Source organism: Tachyglossus aculeatus, chromosome 22, assembly GCF_015852505.1.
Source record: "Tachyglossus aculeatus isolate mTacAcu1 chromosome 22, mTacAcu1.pri, whole genome shotgun sequence".
NCBI lineage: Eukaryota > Metazoa > Chordata > Mammalia > Monotremata > Tachyglossidae > Tachyglossus > Tachyglossus aculeatus.
The window spans coordinates 47,945,277-47,967,523 of record NC_052087.1 but is presented as its reverse complement, the minus strand read 5'-3'; the positions used below and the strand labels follow the sequence as shown (position 1 = coordinate 47,967,523).

Genomic DNA, 22,247 nt, shown 5'->3' with positions numbered 1-22,247 from the left:
TAAGCTCTTAGGAGAGTACTCGGCTGGTCCGAGGGCCGTGGAATTTATAATTAATTGATCACAGTCAGTTACAGATTTCTTGAGAAGCAGCGTGGCTCAGTGGGAAGAGCACGGGCTTTGGCGTGAGAGGTCAGGGGTTCAATTCACTGCTCTGCCAATTGCCAGCTGTGTGACTTTGGGCAAGTCACTTAAGCGCTTAGTACAGTGCTCTGCACACAGTAAGCACTCAATAAATGCAATTGATTGACAACTTCTCTGTGCCTCAGTTACCTCATTTGTAAAATGGGGATTAAGACTGTGAGCCCCACATGGGACAACCTGATCATCTCGTAACCTCCCCAGTGCTTAGAACAGTGTTTTGCACATAATAAGTGCTTAATAAATGCCATTATTATTATTACTCCCCTTCAATGATGCTGGCTGGCAGGAGTACCAGGAACTCAAGACAGACTTGGAGAAATTCATTCATTCATTCAACTCATTTAATCGTGTTTACTGAGCGCTTACTATGTGCAGAGCACTGGACTAAGCGCCTGGGAGAGTTCAGTAAAACAGTAAACACATTCCCTGCCCACTGCAGCTGATATCACCTCTGCCATGAGTGAGCTGGGTACTTGGGCACCTACTCAAGAAGCAGCACGGCCTAGTGGAAAAATAATAATAATAATAATAATCATAATAGCATTTATTAAGTGCTTACTATGTGCAATGCACTGTTCTAAGCGCTGGGGAAGTTACAAGGTGATCAGGTTGTCCCATGTGGGGCTCACAGTCTTCATCCCCATTTTACAGATGAGGGAACTGAGGCACAGAGAAGTGAAGTGACTGGCCCAAAGTCACACAGCTGACAAGTGGTGGAGCTGGGATTTGAACCCATGACCTCTGCCTCCAAAGCCCGGGCTCTTTCCACTGAGCCACGCTGCTTCTCGAAAGCACGTGGGACCTGGGAATCAGAGGACCCGGGTTCTAATCTGCTGGTGACCTTGGGCAAATCACTTCGCTTCTCTGTGCCTCAGTTTCCTCATCTGTAAAATGGGGATGAAGACCATGAGCTCCGTGTAGGACAGGGACTGTGTTCAACCCAATTATCTTTATCTACCCCAGCGCTCAGTACAGGCTCTGGCACATAGCATATACTTAACCAATACCATTATTATTATGTACTTTATGTTCTGGCTTTAGGGGCACAGAGGGGAGGGACTTAGTGGGGGGGCAAGCAGGTGGGGTTTGGGACTTTCTGGCAGGCTGAAAAGAGCTATTGGGTTCGAAAGGTTTGGGTTCTTTTCAGTTCAGTTCCAAAACTGCTGGGTCTGGCATGAACTAGAGCAAGGGCTGGCCCAAACAGATGTTGGCATCACCTGCCCCTCTCGAGCCCCAGAGCCCCAGGAGTCGGCAGCCAGGGGGACGGGGGGGGGGTCCCAGCTTCCCTCCCCTCACCCTTCGCCAAGTGCCTCAGCGTCACACTGAGCTCCACTTCCAGTCTAAGCGGTAGAGGCTCTGGCCTGGAGACCTAAATCCACAACCTGAGCTCCTGGGGGAATTCCACTTCTGTCTTCCCTTCTTCTCTCTCTTCCATGCTCTCATTTTCTCTCACTTTCTCATTCTCTCTCTCTCTCTCTCTTGCTCCCTTTCACTCCCTCTCTCTCCTCTCTGTCTCTCTTTCTCTCCTTCCTCTCATTCTCTCTTTGTGTCTCTTTCTCCTTTCTTCCCTTCCTCTCTCTCATTCTCTCTCTCTCCCTTCCTCTCATTCTCTGTCTCTCCTTTCTTCCCTTCCTCTCTCTCATTCTCTCTCTCCCTCCCTTTCTCTCATTCTCTCTCTCCTTTCTTCCCTTCCTCTCTCTCATTCTCTCTCTCCCTCTCTTTCTCTCATTCTCTGTCTCTCCTTTCTTCCCTTCCTCTCTCTCATTCTCTCTCTCCCTCCCTTCCTCTCATTCTCTCTCTCCTTTCTTCCCTTCCTCTCTCATTCTCTGTCTCTCTCTTTCTTCCCTTCCTCTCTCTCATTCTCTCTCTGTCTCTCTCCTTTCTTCCCTTCCTCGCATTCTCTCTGTCTCTCTCTCTTTCCCTTCCTCTCTCATTCTCTGTCTCTCTCTCCTTTCTTCCTTTTCTCTCTCCCTCATATTCTCTAACTCTCTCATTCTCTGTGGCTCTGTCTCTCTCTCTCTCTCTTCTTCTCTCCATCTCTGCATCTCTGTCTCTGTCTCTTTCTGGGTTTCTTTCTCTGTGTCTCTGTCTCTCTCCCCCTCCACCCACCAGCTGGGAGGACACAATCCCCACAGAGATGCTCCCCAGGACCTAATCTTAGCCCAAACAGCAAGGGCGTCGGGGGTTTGACCCGACTAGCCAATCGAGATTGGTCTGTTTAGTTTCCCTACCTGAGCAAGGCCTGGGGGTTGCCCTGGACTCCCAAATTGGTGTCTGCCAGTTGCCCTGGCAACTGAGAGGAGGGCAGAATCCCCAACCCACAGATCCAAGTCTGGGGCAGGCCTGACTCAGTTACCTGGCCAAAGGGGCAAGGAAGGGAAGTCTGTGCTTTCTGAGCAGGGAACGTGTCCACTAGTTCTGTTGCATTGTACTCTCCCGAGTGCTTAGTTCAGTGCTCTGCACATAGTAAGTGCTCAATAAATACCATTCATTGATTGAGTACTTCTGTTGTTCTCTCCTAAGGGCTTAGTACAGTGCTCTGCACGTAGTAAGCACTCAATAAGTACTATTAATTCCTTGATTGAAGGGGTAGAGAGAGAGATAGACCAAGTGGGAGAAGGTTTTTTCAGGGCTTGAATGTGTCCCAGAGAGCTCTGTGGGTGGTTGAGGGGGGCAGCCCCGAAGACCAGAGCTGTTCTCTGCATGCAGTGAGCGCTCAATAAATACCATTGATCGATAGACTGTGGGGCCCTAAATGTTGATGTCTGATCTCCTCCAGGCCGGACCTTGAGATGCTGGGAAGCTGGGGGCCCGGAGGCCCAACCCAAGTGGCACCTGGCTGCTCTGAGCTCAGGGCACTGCCCCAGAGTCGCTGCTTCAAGCCAGCAGGAGGGTTGTGGCCCTCCTGCTTCCTACTTGCCCACCCCCTGAGCCCTTCCTCACTGTAGTCAATCAGTCAATCGTATTTATTGAGCACTTACTGCACACAGAGCACTGTTTTAAGCACTTAGGACTTTGTGCCGGCATTTCCAGGCATTGGTGGGTTCTGGGCTGGGCAAGATGGAAGATTATTTGGGCCTGAAGAAAGTCAATGAGTGCAGGCTGTGGTCAGTAAGCTGACCCAGAACATAGAGAAGCAGTTTTGCCTAGTGGATAGAACCCGAGTCTGGGAGTCAGAGCATCTTAGTCCTAATCCCTGCTCTGCCAATTATCCTCCTCTATGGCCTTGGGCCAGTCGTTTCTCTTCCCTCATCTGTAAAATGGGGACTAAGGGTGTGAGTCATTCATTCATTCATTCATTCAGTCGTATTAATTGAGCGGTTACTTGTGCAGACCACGTACTAAGCGCTTGGGAAGTACAAGTTGGCAACATACCGAGACGGTCCCTACCCAACAACGGAGTCCCATGTGGGATAGGGACTGTATCCAACCCGATTATCTTGTATCTACCCCAGCATTAGAATGGTGCTTGGCGCATAATAAGCACTGAACAAGTACCATTATTATGATTATGATTATGATATGTTGCCATCTTGTACTTCCCAAGCACTTAGTACAGTGCTCTGCACACAGTAAGTGCTCAATAAATACGATTGACTGATTGATTGATTGATTATGATTATTAAAATGGGACTGCGAGCCCCATGTGGGAGAAGGACTGTGTCCAACCTGATTAACTCGTATCGACCCCAGCGCATAGAACAGTGCCTGGCACGCAGTAAGCGCTTAACAAACACTGTTAAAAAACAAAACAAAACATCAACGCCCCCGCTCTCAGCCAAGGAGGGGCACTGAGGGTCAGAGTCCCCTCTCCCGTGGCCGGAAGACAGGCCGATCTGGAGCCGTCAGCAATCAGTCCTGGGTCCAGGAAGGCAAGAAGTAGCAGGGTGCGGGGTGGGAGAGGCGGTGGGGGTAAAAGAGGGCAGTTAATTAACGAGGGAAACCCACACCCGGAAACATTTCTGCCTCCCACTGCCCATGAACAGCAGGTCATTCAGTCAGGGAGGGGCTCCAAGCCCCTCGGTAGAGTAGGTCGTCGGGGGTGGAGGTGGTAAAGGGGGAAGAAAGGGCAGCTTCATTTGTAGACTGTGCAGATCCATAGGCTTTGGGGGTACCTGGGAAGCAGTGGGGCTTAGTGGGAAGGCCACGGGCTTGGGAGTCAGGGGACATGGGTTCTAATCTTGGGTCCGCCACTTGTCTGCTGTGTGACCTTGGGCAAGCCGCTTAACTTTTCTGGGCCTCAGAGACCTCATCTGTAAAATAGGGATTAAAACTGTGAGCCCCTCCCGTGGGACAATCTGATTACCTTTTATCTACCCCAGCACTTAGAACAGCGCTTGGCACACAGTAAGCGCTTAACAAATGTCATCATCATTATTATAATCATTATTATTATTCGCAGAGGGCCCCCCCACGGCCTGTCGGTTCCCCCCAAGTTAAGGGAAACCCTTTCCAAGACCTGTCAGTGGGCTTCTCTCCCCGTCTAGACTGTAAGCTCATTGTGGGCAGGGAATACGTTCTATTGTTTTATTGTACTCTCCCAAACGCTTAGTCCAGTGCTCTGCACACAGTAAGCGCTCAATTAATACAACCTACTGCCTACCTGACTGAGCGTTGTCCTCTCCCAAAGCCACAGTCCAGTGCTCTGCACGCAGTAAGCACTCAATAAATACCACTGATTGATTGACCAAATGCCACTGATTGATTGACTGGAAGACAAGTGGAGTCTGAGGGAGGAGGTTACCCAAACTTGGGCCAGAGGGAGCTGGCACGTTCAGGAAGCTGGACGGAGATGGGTGTGTGGGAAAATCAGTCTCTGTCTCATTCAGTGGGGTGCTGAGGCAGCAGAAGGCCGGAGGGCCATGGCCGGAAAGCAAAGGTGAGCAGGGATGGACTGAAGGTTGAGGGAACTGGTTTGGACCTTTTCCATCCTGGTTTTCTTGTGTCTTCACCTCCGCTTCACCCAGTACCTCTAGTTCCTTCCTGGGGTGGCAGCAGGAGCAAGAACGGCAGCGGGGGCATCGTCCTTGGGCGTAGCGGACAGGGTCTCCAGGCTTGATTCCCTCAGGCTCCGAGGACCCCCCTAGAACCGGGTGGTCTTCCCAGTGGTCTTCTCTAGCTCATCGACGCCTCTTGCTCCCTCCTCCCTTTGTCCCCTGGGGAGAATCAGAGACAAACGCTCCAGTCGGGAGCCTGCGTTCATGGGTGCTGTTGCGGGTGGTGGAGGGGTGGGTGGGCACCCAGCTTAGTACAGTGCCTGGCACAGATTAACAAATACCTCAAGAAACAAACAGACAAAAAACCTGAGGCATAGAGAAATTAAGTGATATGGCCAAGGTCACACAATTGGCCGATGTGGGATTAGAACTCAGGTCTTCTGACTCTCAGGCCCAGACTCTCTCCATTAGACTGCACTGCTTCTCCTTCCCTGTGGCCCCCACCTACCTCGTGGTCCAGCCCAGCCCCATCCCTGGCCCCACCCCCGGCCTCTCCGCGGGGGCTCACCCGCTCTCTACATCCTGGATGGTGTCAGGCAGAGGGAGGTTCTTGGTTTCGGGGAGAAAGAGGACCCCCAGGCCAGCGATGATGGGGACGGCACCGTAGGTGATCAGCGGCAGGGCAGGAAAGAACTGGCCGGTCATCCTCACCAGTGGGCCCAGCATGGAGCCCAGGCGGGCAGATATCTGGCCCAGGCTGATGGCAGTCATTCTGTTTGGGTGGAAATAACAAGAACTGTGGTACTTCAATCAATCAATCAATCAATCGTATTTATTGAGCGCTTACTATGTGCAGAGCACTGTACTAAGCACTTGGGAAGTACAAATCGGCAACACATAGAGACAGTCCCTACCCAACAGTGGGCTCACAGTCTAAAAGGGGGAGACAGAGAACAGAACCAAACATACCAACAAAATAAAATAAATAGGAAAGAAATGTACAAGTAAAATAAATAAATAAAAATAAATAGAGTAATAAATATGTACAACCATATATACATATATACAGGTGCTGTGGGGAAGGGAAGGAGGTAAGATGGGGGGATGGAGAGGGGGACGAAGGGGAGAGGAAGGAAGGGGCTCAGTCTGGGAAGGCCTCCTGGAGGAGGTGAGCTCTCAGCAGGGCCTTGAGAGCCTTGAGAGCCTTGTTAAGCACTCACTGTAATATTCATAATTGTGGTATTTGTTAAGTGTTAACTCTGTACCAGCCACTGTACTAAGCGCTGGGGTCGATAGAAAGTGATCAGGTCAGACACAGTCCCTGTCCCACACGGGGATCACAGTCTTAATCCCCACACAGTAAGTGCTCAATAAATATGATTAAATGGATGAACTCATTTTATAGAGGAGAGAACCGAGGCCCAGAGAAGTGAAGTGACTTGCCCAAGGTCACATAGCAGACATGTGGCAGATCTGGGATGAGAACCCAGGTTATTCTGACTTCAGGGTCCGTACTCTTTTCACTAGGCCACGCAGCTTCCCTGCGTGCCGAACACTGTGCTAAATCGGACACAGTCACTGTCTGACATGGGGCTTACAGTCTTGTGGGGAGTGAGGAGAGATATTGACTTAATTTCCAGTTTACAGATGAGGAAACTGAAGTCCAGATAATCAATCGGTAGAATTTATTGAGCGCTCGCTGGATACAGAGCACTGTACTAACTGCCTGGGAGTGTGCAATATAACAGAGATAGGGTTACAAGACACATTCCCTGCCCACGACAAGCTTACAGTTTAGTGGGTGAGATAGACATTAATGTACATAAATAAATTACGGATAAGTTTAGTGGGAGAGATAGACATTAATGTACATAAATAAATTACGGATATGAACATAAGTTTCTACAGTTTATCCATAAGTTTATGGATAAGAAGCAGTGTGGCTCAGTGGGAAAGAGCACGAGCTTTGGAGTCAGAGGTCATGGGTCCACATCCCGGCTCTGCCACTTGTCAGCTGTGTGACTTTGGGCAAGTCACTTAACTTCTCTGTGCCCCAGTTCCCTCATCTGTAAAATGGGGATGAAGACTGTGAGCCCCACGTGGGACAACCTCATCACCTTGTATCCCCCCAGCGCATAGAACAGTGCTTTGCACATAGTAAGTGCTTAATAAATGCCATCATTATTATTATTATTATTACAGAAACACTCTGGGCATGTCACTTCCCTCCTCAAAAATCTCCAGTGGTTGCCTATCAATCTTCACATGAAGCAAAAACTCCTTACTGTTGGCTTCTAAGCTCTCCATCCCCTTGCCCCCTCCTACCTCACCTCCCTTCTCTCCTTCTGCAGCCCAGCCCGCACCCTCCACTCCTCTGCTGCTACCCTCCTCACTGTACCTCGCTCTCGCCGGTCCCGCCGTCCACCCCTGGCCCATGTCCTACCTCTGGCCTGGAATGAGCCCACTGTTGGGTAGGGACCGTCTCTATATGTTGCCAACTTGTACTTCCCAAGTGCTTAGTACAGTGCTCTGCACACAGTAAGCGCTCAATAAATACGATTGATTGATTGATTGATTGAATGCCCTCCCTCCAAACACCCACCAAACTAGCTCTCTTCCTCCCTTCCAAGCCCCACTGAGAGCTCACCTCCTCCAGTAGCCCTTCCCAGACTAAGCCCCCTCCTTATCCTCTCCTCCTCTTCCTCCCCATCACCCTCACTCCCTCCCTCTGCCCTACGCCCTTCCCCTCCCCACAGCACTTGTGTACATTTGTACAGATTTATTACCCTATTTTATTAATGATGCATATATATCTTTTAGACTGTGAGCCCACTGTTGGGTGCTCTGCACACAGTAAGTGCTCAATAAATACGATTGATTGATTGACTGATTAATCCCCATTTTACGGATGAGGGAACTGAGGTCCAGAGAAGTGAGTGACTTACCCAGGGTCACACAGCAGCCACGTGGCGGAGCCGGGATTAGAACCCAGGTCCTTCCGACTCCCAGCCCCGGGCTGTATCTGCGGAAAACTATTCCCTGCTTTGATACGGGCCACTGAGCATAAAACCCAACAACCTTAACAACTTTGCTTAGCTGTGTTCTTTAATAATGGTATTTATTAGGTACTTTCCAAGCCCCGGGGTAGATAGAGAGTAACCAGATTTACCACTGACCCTGTCCCAGTCAAGGCTGAGAATCTATTCTATTTATTTTATTTTGTTAGTATGTTTGGTTTTGTTCTCTGTCTCCCCCTTTTAGACTGTGAGCCCACTGTTGGGTAGGGACTGTCTCTATATGTTGCCAATTTGTACTTCCCAAATGCTTAGTACAGTGCTCTGCACATAGTAAGTGCTCAATAAATACGATTGATGATGATGATGATGTTGGGTAGGGACTGTCTCTATATGTTGCCAATTTGTACTTCCCAAGCGCTTAGTACAGTGCTCTGCACATAGTAAGTGCTCAATAAATATGATAGATGATGATTATGATATATATCTATAATCCTATTCATTATGATGTTATTGACACTTGTCTACTTGTTCTGTTTTGCTGTCCGTCTCCCCCTTCTAGACTGTGAGCCTGTTGTTGGGTAGGGACTGCCTCTGTTGCTGAATTGTACTTTCCAAGCGCTTAGTCCAGTGCTCTGCACACAGTAAGTGCTCCATAAATACGATTGAATGAATGAATGAATGCATAAGTGCTCTGGGCCTGAGAGAATGGTGAATAAAAGGTGCAAATCCGAGTGCAAGAGTGAAGAGGAAATGAGCTTTTAATAAGGCTCCAAAGGCGGGTAGGGTGATTGTTTGTTGGCTATGAAGAGGAAGGGTTTGCAGGTCAGAGGCAGACATGTTGCCAACTTGTACTTCCCAAGCGCTTAGTACAGTGCTCTGCACACAGTAAGTGCTCAATAAATACGATTGATTGATTGATTGATTGATTGACATGGGTGAGGGGCTAGCGATGAGATGGGCATGATGGAGGTTCCGTGAAAAGATTAGCATTAGAGGAGCAAAGTGTGCAGACTGGGTTGTAGTAGGGGAGCAGTGAGGTTAGTACAGTGCTCTGCACATAGTAAGCGCTCAATAAATACGATTGATGATGATGATTGAGGTGAGGAAGGAGGAATCAAAGGGAGTGAGTGCTTTAAAACCTAAAGTGAAGAGTATCTGTTTCACATGATGGTGGATAACAATAATAATAATAATAATGATGGCATTTATTAAGCACTTACTATGTGCAAAGCACTTTTCTAAGCGCTGGGGAGGTTACAAGGTTACAAGGTGATCAGGTTGTCCCACGGGGGGCTTGCAGTCTTCATCCCCATTTTACAGATGAGGTAACTGAGGCCCAGAGAATTGAAGTGACTTGCCCAAAGTCACACACCTGACAATTGGCGGAGCCGGGATCAGAACCCGGGCTCTTTCCACTGAGCCACGTTGTTGCCGACTTGTACTTCCCAAGCTCTTAATACAGTGCTCTGCACACAGTAAGCGCTCAATAAATACGATTGAATGAATGAATGGGCAACCACTGGAGGTTCTTTAGGAAGCTAAGATAAATGAAGTGACTTTCCCAAGGTCACCCAGCGGGCAAGTGGGTCAAGCTGAGATTAGAACCCAGGCCTTCTGACTCCCAGTTGTGCGCTCTTTCCGCTATTCATCCATTTATTCATTCAATTGTATTTATTGAGCGCTTACTGTGCACTAAGCACTTGGGAGAGTACAATTCAACAATGGGGAAGCAGCGTGGCTCAATGGAAAGAGCACGGGCTTTGGAGGCAGAGGTCGTGGGTTCGAATCCCGGCTCCGCCAATTGTCAGCTGTATGACTTTGGGTAAGTCACTTCACTTCTCTGGGCCTCAGTTCCCTCATCTTTAAAATGGGGATGAAGACTGTGAGCCCCTCATGGGACAACCAGATTACCTTGTATCTACCCTAGCGCTTAGAACAGTGCTTTGCACACAGTAAGCGCTTAACAAATACCAACATTATTATTATTATTATTATTATTCCCTGCCCATAGACCATACTGCTCAATTCAGAGCCCTGAGGGTACAGTTAGGACTTCTACTCAACCCAGAAAAAAGGGGAGGGCGCGCACATTTCCCTTCTAGTAGTCACCTCTTCCCTCCATGCCCTCTCTCCAGTAGAATTGCGGAGTTCAGCCCCCCGCCCCAACTTCCTCCCTATGGGTCCCCCCAAACAGTCTCCCCACTTTTCTGTCCATCCCCCCAACACCCCACTCTCTGTGCCCCACTAAGTGACAGGTTGGGGCTTAATACGTCCTACAGCACGTGGATTGAGAGCCCCCCTTGATGAGCTGGAAGTTGAGTCTGGAAAGGGACCCGATCAGTCAGTGGTATTTCTCGAGCACCGACTCTGTACAATCAATCAATGGGATTTACTGAGTGCTTACCGTGTGCAGAGCACTGCACTAAGCCGTTGGGAGAGCACAATATAATAGAGTTGGTCTACTTTCTTGGGAGAGTTGGTAGGCGTGATCACGGCCCTCAGGGAGCTTACGGTCTAGGGACTACCACTGGGGAGTGTGGAATGTGCTCGCTTCGGCAGCACATATACTAAAATTGGAACGATGTAGGGAAGATTAGCATGACCCCTACGCAAGGATGCCAGCAAATTCGTGAAGTGTTCCATATTTTTGAGAGCTCACCTCCTCCAGGAGGCCTTCCCAGACTGAGCCCCTTCCTTCCTCTCCCCCTCCTCCTCCTCCCCATCCCCCCTGCCTTACCTCCTTCAACTCCCCACAGCACCTGTATATATAATAATAATAATAATAATAATAATAATAATAATAATAATTTTGGTATTTGTTAAGCGCTTACTATGTGCAAAGCACTGTTCTAAGTGCTGGGGAGGATACAAGGTGATCAGGTTGTCCCATGTGGGGCTCACAATCTCAATCCCCATTTTACAGATGAGGTAACTGAGGCACAAAGAAGTGAAGTGATTTGCCCAAAGTCACACAGCTGACAAGTGGTGGAGCCAGGATTTGAACCCGTGACCTCTGACTCCAAAGCCTGGGCTCTTTCCACTGAGCCACACTGAGCCATATATATATATATATATATATATATATATGTATGTATGTTTGTACATATTTATTACTCTATTTATTTTACTTATACATATTTATTCTATTTATTTTATTTTGTTAATATGTTTTGTTTTGTTGTCTGTCTCCCCCTTCTAGACTGTGAGCCTGCTGTTAGGTAGGGACCGTCTCTATATGTTGCCAACTTGTACTTCCCAAGCGCTTAGGACAGTGCTCTGCACACAGTAAGCGCTCAATAAATACGATTGAATGAATGAATGTTTGGGAGCGGAGTAAGAAGCCACTTGGCAATGAAAGCAATAGAGTAGAAATCTTCAGGTCATTTACTGAGTCCTTACTATGTGCAGAGCATTTCACTGAGCACTTGGAAAAACACAATATGAAAGAGTAGAAATACACTTCTTCCAGGGGGAGACAGACATTAATTTATATTGATATAAATCACCTGTCTACATGTTTTGTTTTCTTGTCTGCCTCCCCCTTCTAGACTGGGAGCCCACTGTTGGGTAGGGACCGTCTCTATATGTTGCCGACTTGTACTTCAATCAATCAATCAATCAATCGTATTTATTGAGCGCTTACTGTGTGCAGAGCACTGTACTAAGCGCTTGGGAAGTACAACTTGGCAACATATAGAGACGGTCCCTACCCAACAGTGGGCTTACAGTCTAGAATGGGGAGACAGAGAACAAAACAAAACATACAAAACAAAACATATTAACAAAATAAAATAAATAGAATAGATATGTGCAACTAAAATAAATAAATAAATAGAGTAATAAATACGTACAAACATATATACATATATACAGGTGCTATGGGGAAGGGAAGGAGATAAGGCAGGGGGTGGAGAGGGGGAGGAGGGGGAGAGGAAGGAGGGGGCTCAGGCTGGGAAGGCCTCCTGGAGGAGGTGAGCTCTCTGTACTTCCCAAGCTCTTAGTACAGTGCTCTGCACACAGTAAGTGCTCAATAAATACGATTGAATAAATGAATTAATATCTGTCTCCCTGCCCTCTAGACTGCCAGCTCGTTGTGGGCAGGGAATGTGTCTGTTTATTGTTGTACTGTACTCTCCCAAGTGCTTAGTACAGTGCTCTGCGCACAGTAAGCACTTAATAAATACGATTGAATGAATGAATGAATGAATGAATACCAATACACCTGCCAATTAGCCACGTTCCTTGTGGTCAGGGATCATGAAATTCCCTAATTATTATTGTAGCTCTTATTGTACTCTGCCAAGAACGTATTACAGGGCTCTGCCTGCAGTAGGGATTTGATAAATAACACGGATTGAACGATGGTCTCATCAAAAGGAACGAGTTCTGACCTTCTGTCTGCTCTAAGAGGAGACCCTCTTCCAGCCCAATCAATCAATCAATCAATCAATCAGTAAGCGCTCAATAAGTGTGCAGAGCACTGTACTAAGTGCTTGGGAAGTACAAGTTGGCAACATATAGAGACAGTCCCTACCCAACAGTGGACTCACAGTCTAAAAGGGGGAGACAGAGAACAAAACCAAACATACTAACAAAATAAAATAAATAGAATAGATATGCACAAGTAAAATAAATAAATAAATAGAGTAATAAATATGTACAAGCATATATACACATATACAGGTGCTGTGGGGAAGGGAAGGAGGTAAGATGGGGGGGATGGAGAGGGGGATGAGGGGGAGAGGAGCCCAGGAGCCCAGCCCCATTCCTGCCCCCCGAATTTCTCCCCTGCTTCAAAGCCTTATTGAAGGCACCAGACTGTGAGCCCACTGTTGGGTAGGGACTGTCTCTATATGTTGCCAACTTGTACTTCCCAAGCACTTAGTACAGTGCTCTGCACACAGTAAGCGCTCAATAAATACAATTGATTGATTGATTGATCTCCTCCAAGAAGCCTTCCCTGATTAACCTCTCCTTTCCTTTTCTCCCACTCCTTTCTGCGTCACCCTGACTTGCTCCCTTTATTCGTCTCCCCTCCCAGCTCCACAACATTTCCATACATATCTGTAATTTATTGATTTCTTTTAATGTCATCTCCCTTCCAGACAGTGAGCCCACTGTTGGGTAGGGACCGTCTCTAGGTGTTGCCAACTTGGACTTCCCAAGCGCTTAGTACAGTGCTCTGCACACAGTAAGCTCTCAATAAATACGATTGATTGATTGATTGATCCCGGCTCCGTCAACTGTCAGCTGTGTATATATGTATGTATGCATGTATTTATTACTCTATTTATTTATTTTATTTGTACATATTTATTCTATTTATTTTATTTTGTTGCTATGTTTTGTTTTGTTCTTTGTCTCCCCCTTCTAGGCTGTGAGCCCACTGTTGGGTAGGGACCGTCTCTATATGTTGCCAACTTGTACTTCCCAAGCGCTTAGTACAGTGCTCTGCACACAGTAAGCGCTCAATAAATACGATTGATTGATTGATCTCCCGCTCCAGACTGTAAGTTTGTTGTGGGCAGGGAATGTGTCTGTTTATTGCTGTATTGTACTCTCCCAAGGGCTTAGTCCAGTGCTCTGCATGCTGCAAGCACTCAGTAAATACTGTTGAATGCATGAGTCTGTGGTCCATTTAATATTCGTTCATTCATTCAATCATATTTATTGAGCACTTACTGTGTGCAGAGCACTGTACTAAGCGCTTGGGAAGTACAAGTTGGCAACATATAGAGATGGTCCCTACCCAACAGCGGGCTCACAGTCTAGAACGGGGAGACAGGCAACAAAAACAAAACATGTGGACAGGTGTCAATTCGTCAGAACAAATAGAATGAAAGCTAAATGCACATCATTAACAAAATAAATAGAATAGTAAATATGTACAGTAAAATAGAGTCATAAATCTGTACAAACATATATACAGGGGAGGGGAAGGAGGTAGGATTGGGGGGATGGGGAGGAGGAGAGGAAAAAGGGATGTTGGAATAATAATGATTTATAATTTTGGTATTTGTTAAGTACTTACTATGTGCAAAGCACTGTTCTAAGCGCTGGGGAGGATACAAGGTGATCAGGTTGTCCCACGTGGGGTTCACAATCTTAATCCCCATTGGACAGATGAGGTAACTGAGGCCCAGAGAAGTGAAGTGATTTGCCCAAAGTCACCCAGCTGACACGCAGTGGAGCTGGGATTTGAACCCATGACCTCTGACTCCAAAGCCCGGGCTCATCCGCTCATTCGCTAAAGTCGGTCATTGCTCATTTCAATTTGTACTTCCCAAGCGCTTAGTACAGTGCTCTGCACATAGTAAGCACTCAATAAATACGATTGATGATGATGATGATGATTTCATTCATTCAATCGTATTTACTGAGCGCTTACCGTGTGCAGAGCACTGGACTAAGCGCTTGGGAAGTCCAAGTTGGCAACGTATAGAGACGGTCCCTACCCAACAGCGGGCTCACAGTCCAGTCACGGAAGGATTTTGCAGCTTGCTCTCCAGCCGGCCTCGGCGGCCGTAGCAGAGCACCGTACGGGAGCACCGGAGCAGGAGCCCTGCCGCGGAGCACTGTACCTGAGCACGGTTGGGTAGAGCTCACTGCTGTAGACAGCATGGCAGGAGAAGGCAGCTCCCATGCTCCCTATTCCCAGGACCGCCAAAGACAGGCGCAGGGGCTGCATTTCTGGGGAGAGGAGAAGCAGTGATCAGAGGAGGACATTTCAATCAATCAATCAATCAATCGTATTTATTGAGCGCTTACTATGTGCAGAGCACTGTACTAAGCGCTTGGGAAGTACAAATTGGCGACACATAGAGACAGTCCCTACCCAACAGTGGGCTCACAGTCTAAAAGACTCCAGAGAGGAGAGGAGTCTGGAGACTCCAGAGAGGTCAGAGCTGCCATGAGGACACCGTGGTTCTGATATATCGAACACCTACTTAAAAATAATAATGGCATTTATTAATAATGGTTTTTATTAAGCGCTTACTATGTGCAGATCAATCAATCAATCATATTTATTGAGCACTTACTGTGTGCAGAGCACTAAGCGCTTGGGAAGTACAAGTTGGCAACATATAGAGACGGTCCTTACCCAACACTGTTCTAAGCGCTGGGGAGGATACAAGGTGATCAGGTTGTCCCTCGGGGGGCTCACAGTCTTCATCCCCATTTTACAGATGAGGGAACTGAGGCACAGAGAATAATAATAATAATGTTGGTATTTGTTAAGCGCTTACTATGTGCCAAGCACTGTTCTAAGCGCTGGGGGGATGCAAGGTAATCAAGGTTGTCCCAGGTGGGGCTCACAATCTTAATCCCCATTATACAGATGAGGGAACTGAGGCCCAGAGAAGTGAAGCGACTTGCCCAAAGTCACCCAGCTGACAGTTGGCAGAGCGGGGGTTTGAACCCATGACCTCTGACTCCAAAGCCCGGGCTCTTTCCATTGAGCCGCACTGCTTCCCTTTATTGAGCGCTCACTATGTGCCAGGCACTGTTCTGGGCGCTGGGGAGGTTACAGGGTGATCAGGTTGTCCCACAGGGGGCTCCCAGTCTTCATCCCCATTTTACAGATGAGGTCACTTGCCCAAAGTCACACAGCTAGCATTTGGCAGAACCAAGATTTGAACCCAGGTCCTCTGAGTTCTAAGCCCGTGCTCTTTCCACCAGGTTGTGCTGCTTCTCAAATAAACACAAAAACCACCCATGGCTCACAAAGACAAGCCCCCATCTTGGGACCCGAATCAATTACATTATTTTCTTTGGGGATCTATGTTCCTGTATCATTTCAGCAGCTCTGATCAAAACAGAAATATATATCGTACACCTACTTAATAATAATAATGGCATTTATTAAGCGCTTGCTATGTGCCAAGCACTCTTCTAGGCGCTGGGGAGGTTACAAGGTGATCAGGTTTTCCCACGGGGGGCTCACAGTCTTCATCCCCGTTTTATAGATGAGGTCATTGAGGCCCAGAGAGGTTAGGTGACTTGCCCAAGGTCACACAGCTGACAGGAGAAGCAGCGTGGCTCAGTGGAAAGAGCACGGGTTTTGGAGTCAGAGGTCATGGGCTCAAATCCTGGCTCTGCCACTTGTCAGCTGTGTGACTTTGGGCAAGTCACTTAACTTCTCTGTGCCTCAGTTACCTCATCTGTAAAATGGGGATTAAGACTGCGAGCCCCCCGTGGGACAACCTGATCACCTTGTAACCTCCCCAGCGCTTAGAACAGTGCTTTGCACATAGTAAACACTTAATAAATGCCATTATTATTATTAAGTGTGTGACTTCTACTGTGACAGAAGACTGTGACAGTCTTCTAGACTGTGAGCCCGCTGTTGGGTAGGGACCATCTCTATATGTTGCCAACTTGTACTTCCCAAGCACTTAGTACAGTGCTCTGCACACAGTAAGCGCTCAATAAATACGATGGAATGAATGAATGGATATTTATTTTACTTGTACATATTTACTATTCAATTTATTCTGTTAATGATGGGCATTTAGCTTTAATTCCATTTGTTCTGGCGACCTGACACCTGTCCACATGTTTTGTTTTGTTGTCTCTCCCCCTTCTAGACTGTGAGCCCATGTTGGGTAGGGATTGTCTGGTGATTAGAAGCAAATCGGGTTGGACACAGTCCCCGTCCCACGTGGGGCTCACAGTCTCACGAGTATCGACTACCAAAGCACAGTCCTTTGGAGCCTTCGCTCCAGGCCTGGCACAACCGTCCCCTCGTCTTCGGCCAACCCTCACCCGCCTCCTCCCAGAGGCCTCTAGGGAAGGGCTGCCAAACAGGCTGATCAGTCCATCAATCGTATTTATTGAGCGCTTACTGTGTGCAGAGCACTGGACTCAGCGCTTGGGAAGTAGAGATGCAGCATGGCTCAGTGGAAAGAGCCCGGGCTTTGGACTCAGAGATCATGGGTTCAGATCCCGAGTCCGCCAACTGTCAGCTGTGTGACTTTGGGCAAGTCACTTCACTTCTCTGTGCCTCAGTTACCTCATCTGTAAATCGGGAATTAAGACTGTGTGACCCCTGTGGGACAACCTGATCACCTTGTTACCTCCCCAGCGCTTAGAACAGTGCTTTGCACATAGTAAGCGCTTAACAAATGCCATCATTATTATTATTATTACAAGGTGGCAACATATAGAGACAGTCCCTACCCAACAGTGGGCTCACTGTCTAAAAGGGGGAGACAGAGAACTAAACCAAACATACTAACAAAAGAAAATAAGTAGAATAGATATGTACAAGTAAAATAAATAAATAAATAATGATCAATCAATCAATCAATTGTATTTATTGAGCGCTTACTGTGTGCAGAGCACTGTACTAAGCGCTTGGGAAGTACAAGGTGGCAACATATAGAGACAGTCCCTACCCAACAGTGGGCTCACCGGCTAAAGGGGGGAGACAGAGAACAAGACCAAACATACTAACAAAATAAAATAAATAGAATAGATATGTACAAGTAAAATAAATAAATAAATAATGATCCATCAATCAATCAATCGTATTTATTGAGCGCTCACTGTGTGCAGAGCACTGGACTAAGCGCTTGGGAAGTACAAGGTGGCAACATATAGAGACAGTCCCTACCCAACAGTGGGCTCACCGTCTAAAAGGGGGAGACAGAGAACAAGACCAAACATACTCACAAAAGAAAATAAATAGAATAGATATGTACAAGTAAAATAGATAAATAAATAATGATCAATCAATCAATCAATCATATTTATTGAGCGCTTACTGTGCACAGAGCACTGGACTAAGCGCTTGGGAAGTACAAGGTGGCAACATATAGAGACAGTCCCTACCCAACAGTGGGCTCACCGTCTAAAAGGGGGAGACAGAGAACAAGACCAAACATACTAACAAAAGAAAATAAATAGAATAGATATGTACAAGTAAAATAGATAAACAAATAATGATCAATCAATCAATCAATCGTATTTATTGAGCGCTTACTGTGCGCAGAGCACTGTACTAAGCGCTTGGGAAGTACAAGGTGGCAACATATAGAGACAGTCCCTACCCAACAGTGGGCTCACCGTCTAAAAGGGGGAGACAGAGAACAAGACCAAACATACTCACAAAAGAAAATAAATAGAATAGATATGTACAAGTAAAATAGATAAATAAATAATGATCAATCAATCAATCAATTGTATTTATTGAGCGCTTACTGTGTGCAGAGCACTGTACTAAGGGCTTACCAAGGCCTGGATGAGCAGAAAAATTTGCCAAGTCCCCAGCAGTGCTGGAGGGACTACAACTCGCATCAGCCCTGCAGGTCCGTCTCCTTCTCTGCCCACGAATCCGGAGGATGGGGGACGTTGAAATCCACTATTGCCCGTCTTCTCCCCATCAGCACGACCAATTCCCGTAACTGTTTCCTTGCTCGCATCCCTTACAACCACCCCTCTGATAGGCCTCAAACTTCTGGGGTCCAAGAACTGTGTCCATCCTCTACTGTATTTCAGGACAGCACGAGCCCCTCAGGATTCAGTGGTTGAACTGGCTGATGGACAGCTGTGGCCCTGTGGAAGTGAGGAGTTTGGTCGGGGGAGAGTGGGGTATGATTCTGCGGGAGCATTCGTTTAATCGGATTTATTGAGCGCTTACTGTGTGCGGAGCGCTATACTAAGCACGTGGGAAGTACAAGCTGGCAACATCTAGAGACGGCCCCTACCCAACGACGGGCTTGCAGTCTAGAAGTCCTGTATATATGTTTGTACATATTTATTATTCTATTTATTTATTTTACTTGTACATCTCTCTTCTATTTATTTTATCTTGTTAGTGTGTTTGGTTTTGTTCTCTGTCTCCCCCTTTTAGACTGGGAGCCCACTGTTGGGTAGGGACTGTCTCTATACGTTGCCAACTTGTACTTCCCAAGTGCTTAGTACAGTGCTCTGCACACAGTAAGCGCTCAATAAATATGATTCATTGATTGATTGATTGCTAGAAGGGGGAGACAGACAACAAAACAAAATATATTAACAAAATAAAACAAATAGAATAGTAAATATGTACAAGTAAGTAAATACGTACGAGTGGCACGTGAAGGTGTGTGTGAACAGGTCATAATTATGGTATTTGTTAAGCACTTACTACGTGCCAAGCACTGAACAAGATATATTAACAAAATAAAGCAAATAGAATAGTAAATATGTACAAGTAAGTAAATATGTACGAGTAACATGTGAAGGTGTGTGTGAACAGGTCATAATTATGGTATTTGTTAAGCACTTACTATGTGCCAAGCACTGAACAAAATATATTAACAAAATAAAACAAAAAGAATACTAAATATGTACAAGTAAGTAAATACGTACAAGTAACATGTGAAGGTGTGTGTGAACAGGTCATAATTACGGTATTTGTTAAGCACTTACTATGTGCCAAGCACTGAACAAAATATATTAACAAAATAAAACAAATAGAATAGTAAATATGTACAAGTAAGTAAATACGTACAAGTAACATGTGAAGGTGTGTGTGAACAGGTCATAATTATCGTATTTGTTAAGCACTTACTGTGTGCCAAGCACTGAACAAAATATATTAACAAAATAAAACAAATGGAATAGTAAATATGTACAAGTAAGTAAATATGTACGAGTAACATGTGAAGGTGTGTGTGAACAGGTAATAATTATGGTATTTGTTAAGCACTTACTATGTGCCAAGCACTGAACAAAATATATTAACAAAATAAAACAAATAGAATAGTAAATATGTACAAGTAAGTAAATACGTACGAGTAACATGTGAAGGTGTGTGTGAACAGGTCATAATTATGATATTTGTTAAGCACTTACTATGTGCCAAGCACTGAGCAAAATATATTAACAAAATAAAACAAATAGAATAGTAAATATGTACAAGTAAGTAAATACGTACAAGTAACATGTGAAGGTGTGCATGAACAGGTAATAATTATGGTATTTGTTAAGCACTTACTATGTGCCAAGCACTGAACAAAATATATTAACAAAATAAAACAAATAGAATAGTAAATACGTACAAGTAAGTAAATATGTACGAGTAACACGTGAAGGTGTGTGTGAACAGGTAATAATTACGGTATTTGTTAAGCACTTACTATGTGCCAAGCACTGAACAAAATATATTAACAAAATAAAACAAATAGAATAGTAAATATGTACAAGTAAGTAAATACGTACGAGTAACATGTGAAGGTGTGTGTGAACAGGTCATAATTATGGTATTTGTTAAGCACTTACTATGTGCCAAGCACTGAACAAAATATATTAACAAAATAAAACAAATAGAATAGTAAATATGTACAAGTAAGTAAATACGTACGAGTAACATGTGAAGGTGTGCGTGAACAGGTAATAATTATGGTATTTGTTAAGCACTTACTGTGTGCCAAGCACTGAACAAAATATATTAACAAAATAAAACAAATAGAATAGTAAATATGTACAAGCAAGCAAATACGTACGAGTTGCATGTGAAGGTGTGTGTGAACAGGTCATAATTATGGTATTTGTTATGCACTTACTATGTGCCAAGCACTAAACAAAATATATTAACAAAATAAAACAAATAGAATAGTAAATATGTACAAGTAAGTAAATACGTACGAGTAACATGTGAAGGTGTGTGTGAACAGGTCATAATTATGGTATTTGTTAAGCACTTACTATGTGCCAAGCACTAAACAAAATATATTAACAAAATAAAACAGAATAGTAAATATGTACAAGTAAGCAAATACGTACGAGTAACATGTGAAGGTGTGTGTGAACAGGTCGTAATTATGGTATTTGTTAAGCACTTACTATGTGCCAAGCACTGAACAAAATATATTAACAAAATAAAACAGATAGAATAGTAAATATGTACAAGTAAGTAAATACGTACGAGTAACATGTGAAGGTGTGTGTGAACAGGTAATAATTATGGTATTTGTAAAGCACTTACTATGTGCTAAGCGCTGAACAAAATATATTAACAAAATAAAACAGAATAGTAAATATGTACAAGTAAGTAAATACTACAAGTAACACGTGAAGGTGTGTGTGAACAGGTAATAATTATGGTATTTGTTAAGCACTTACTATGTGCCAAGCACTGAACAAAATATATTAACAAAATAAAACAGAATAGTAAATATGTACAAGTAAGTAAATACGTACAAGTAAGGTGTGAAGGTGTGTGTGAACAGGTCATAATTATGGTATTTGTAAAGCACTTACTATGTGCCAAGCACTGAACAAAATATATTAACAAAATAAAACAAATAGAATAGTAAATATGTACAAGTAAGTAAATACATACGAGTAACATGTGAAGGTGTGTGTGAACAGGTCATAATTGTGGTATTTGTTAAGCACTTACTATGTGCCAAGCACTGAACAAAATATATTAACAAAATAAAACAAACAGAATAGTAAATATGTACAAGTAAGTAAATACGCACGAGTAACATGTGAAGGTGTGTGTGAACAGGTCATAATTATGGTATTTGTTAAGCACTTACTGTGTGCCAAGCACTGAACAAAATATATTAACAAAATAAAACAAATAGAATAGTAAATATTTACAAGTAAGTAAATACATACGAGTAACACTTGAAGGTGTGTGTGAACAGGTCATAATTATGGTATTTGTTAAGCACCTACTATGTGCCAAGCACTGAGCAAAATATATTAACAAAATAAAACAAATAGAATAGTAAATATGTACAAGTAAGTAAATACATACGAGTAACATGTGAAGGTGTGTGTGAACGGGTCATAATTATGGTATTTGTTAAGCAGTTACTATGTGCCAAGCACTGAACAAAATATATTAACAAAATAAAACAAATAGAATAGTAAATATGTACGAGTAAGTAAATACGTACGAGTAACACGTGAAGGTGTATGTGAACAGGTAATAATTATGGTATTTGTTAAGCACTTACTATGTGCCAAGCACTGAACAAAATATATTAACAAAATAAAACAAATAGAATAGTAAATATGTACAAGTAAGTAAATACGTACGAGTAACATGTGAAGGTGTGTGTGAACAGGTCATAATTGTGGTATTTGTTAGGCACTTACTATGTGCCAAGCACTGAACAAAATATATTAACAAAATAAAACAAATAGAATA

The 22,247-nt window shown here is 44.7% G+C and overlaps 1 protein-coding gene and 1 non-coding gene across 2 annotated transcripts in view; one reads left to right on the top strand and one right to left on the bottom strand.

Annotated features, from left to right (window-relative positions):
- Positions 1-4,789: 4,789 nt before the first annotated feature.
- SLC22A12 (solute carrier family 22 member 12) overlaps positions 4,790-22,247 on the bottom strand; it is a 42,784-nt gene continuing 25,326 nt past the window's right edge. Inside the window, exons 8-10 of the mRNA XM_038764008.1 lie at positions 14,677-14,785; positions 5,647-5,850; positions 4,790-5,297 (exon numbers count right to left, since the gene is read on the bottom strand). Coding sequence (XP_038619936.1) covers positions 5,225-5,297; positions 5,647-5,850; positions 14,677-14,785 — 386 coding nt within the window. The 3' untranslated portion in view covers positions 4,790-5,224. The remainder of the gene's footprint in view (positions 5,298-5,646; positions 5,851-14,676; positions 14,786-22,247) is intronic.
- On the top strand, positions 10,639-10,744 carry LOC119944422. Its single transcript, XR_005455901.1, has one exon. It is a non-coding gene; the product is annotated as a U6 spliceosomal RNA (small nuclear RNA).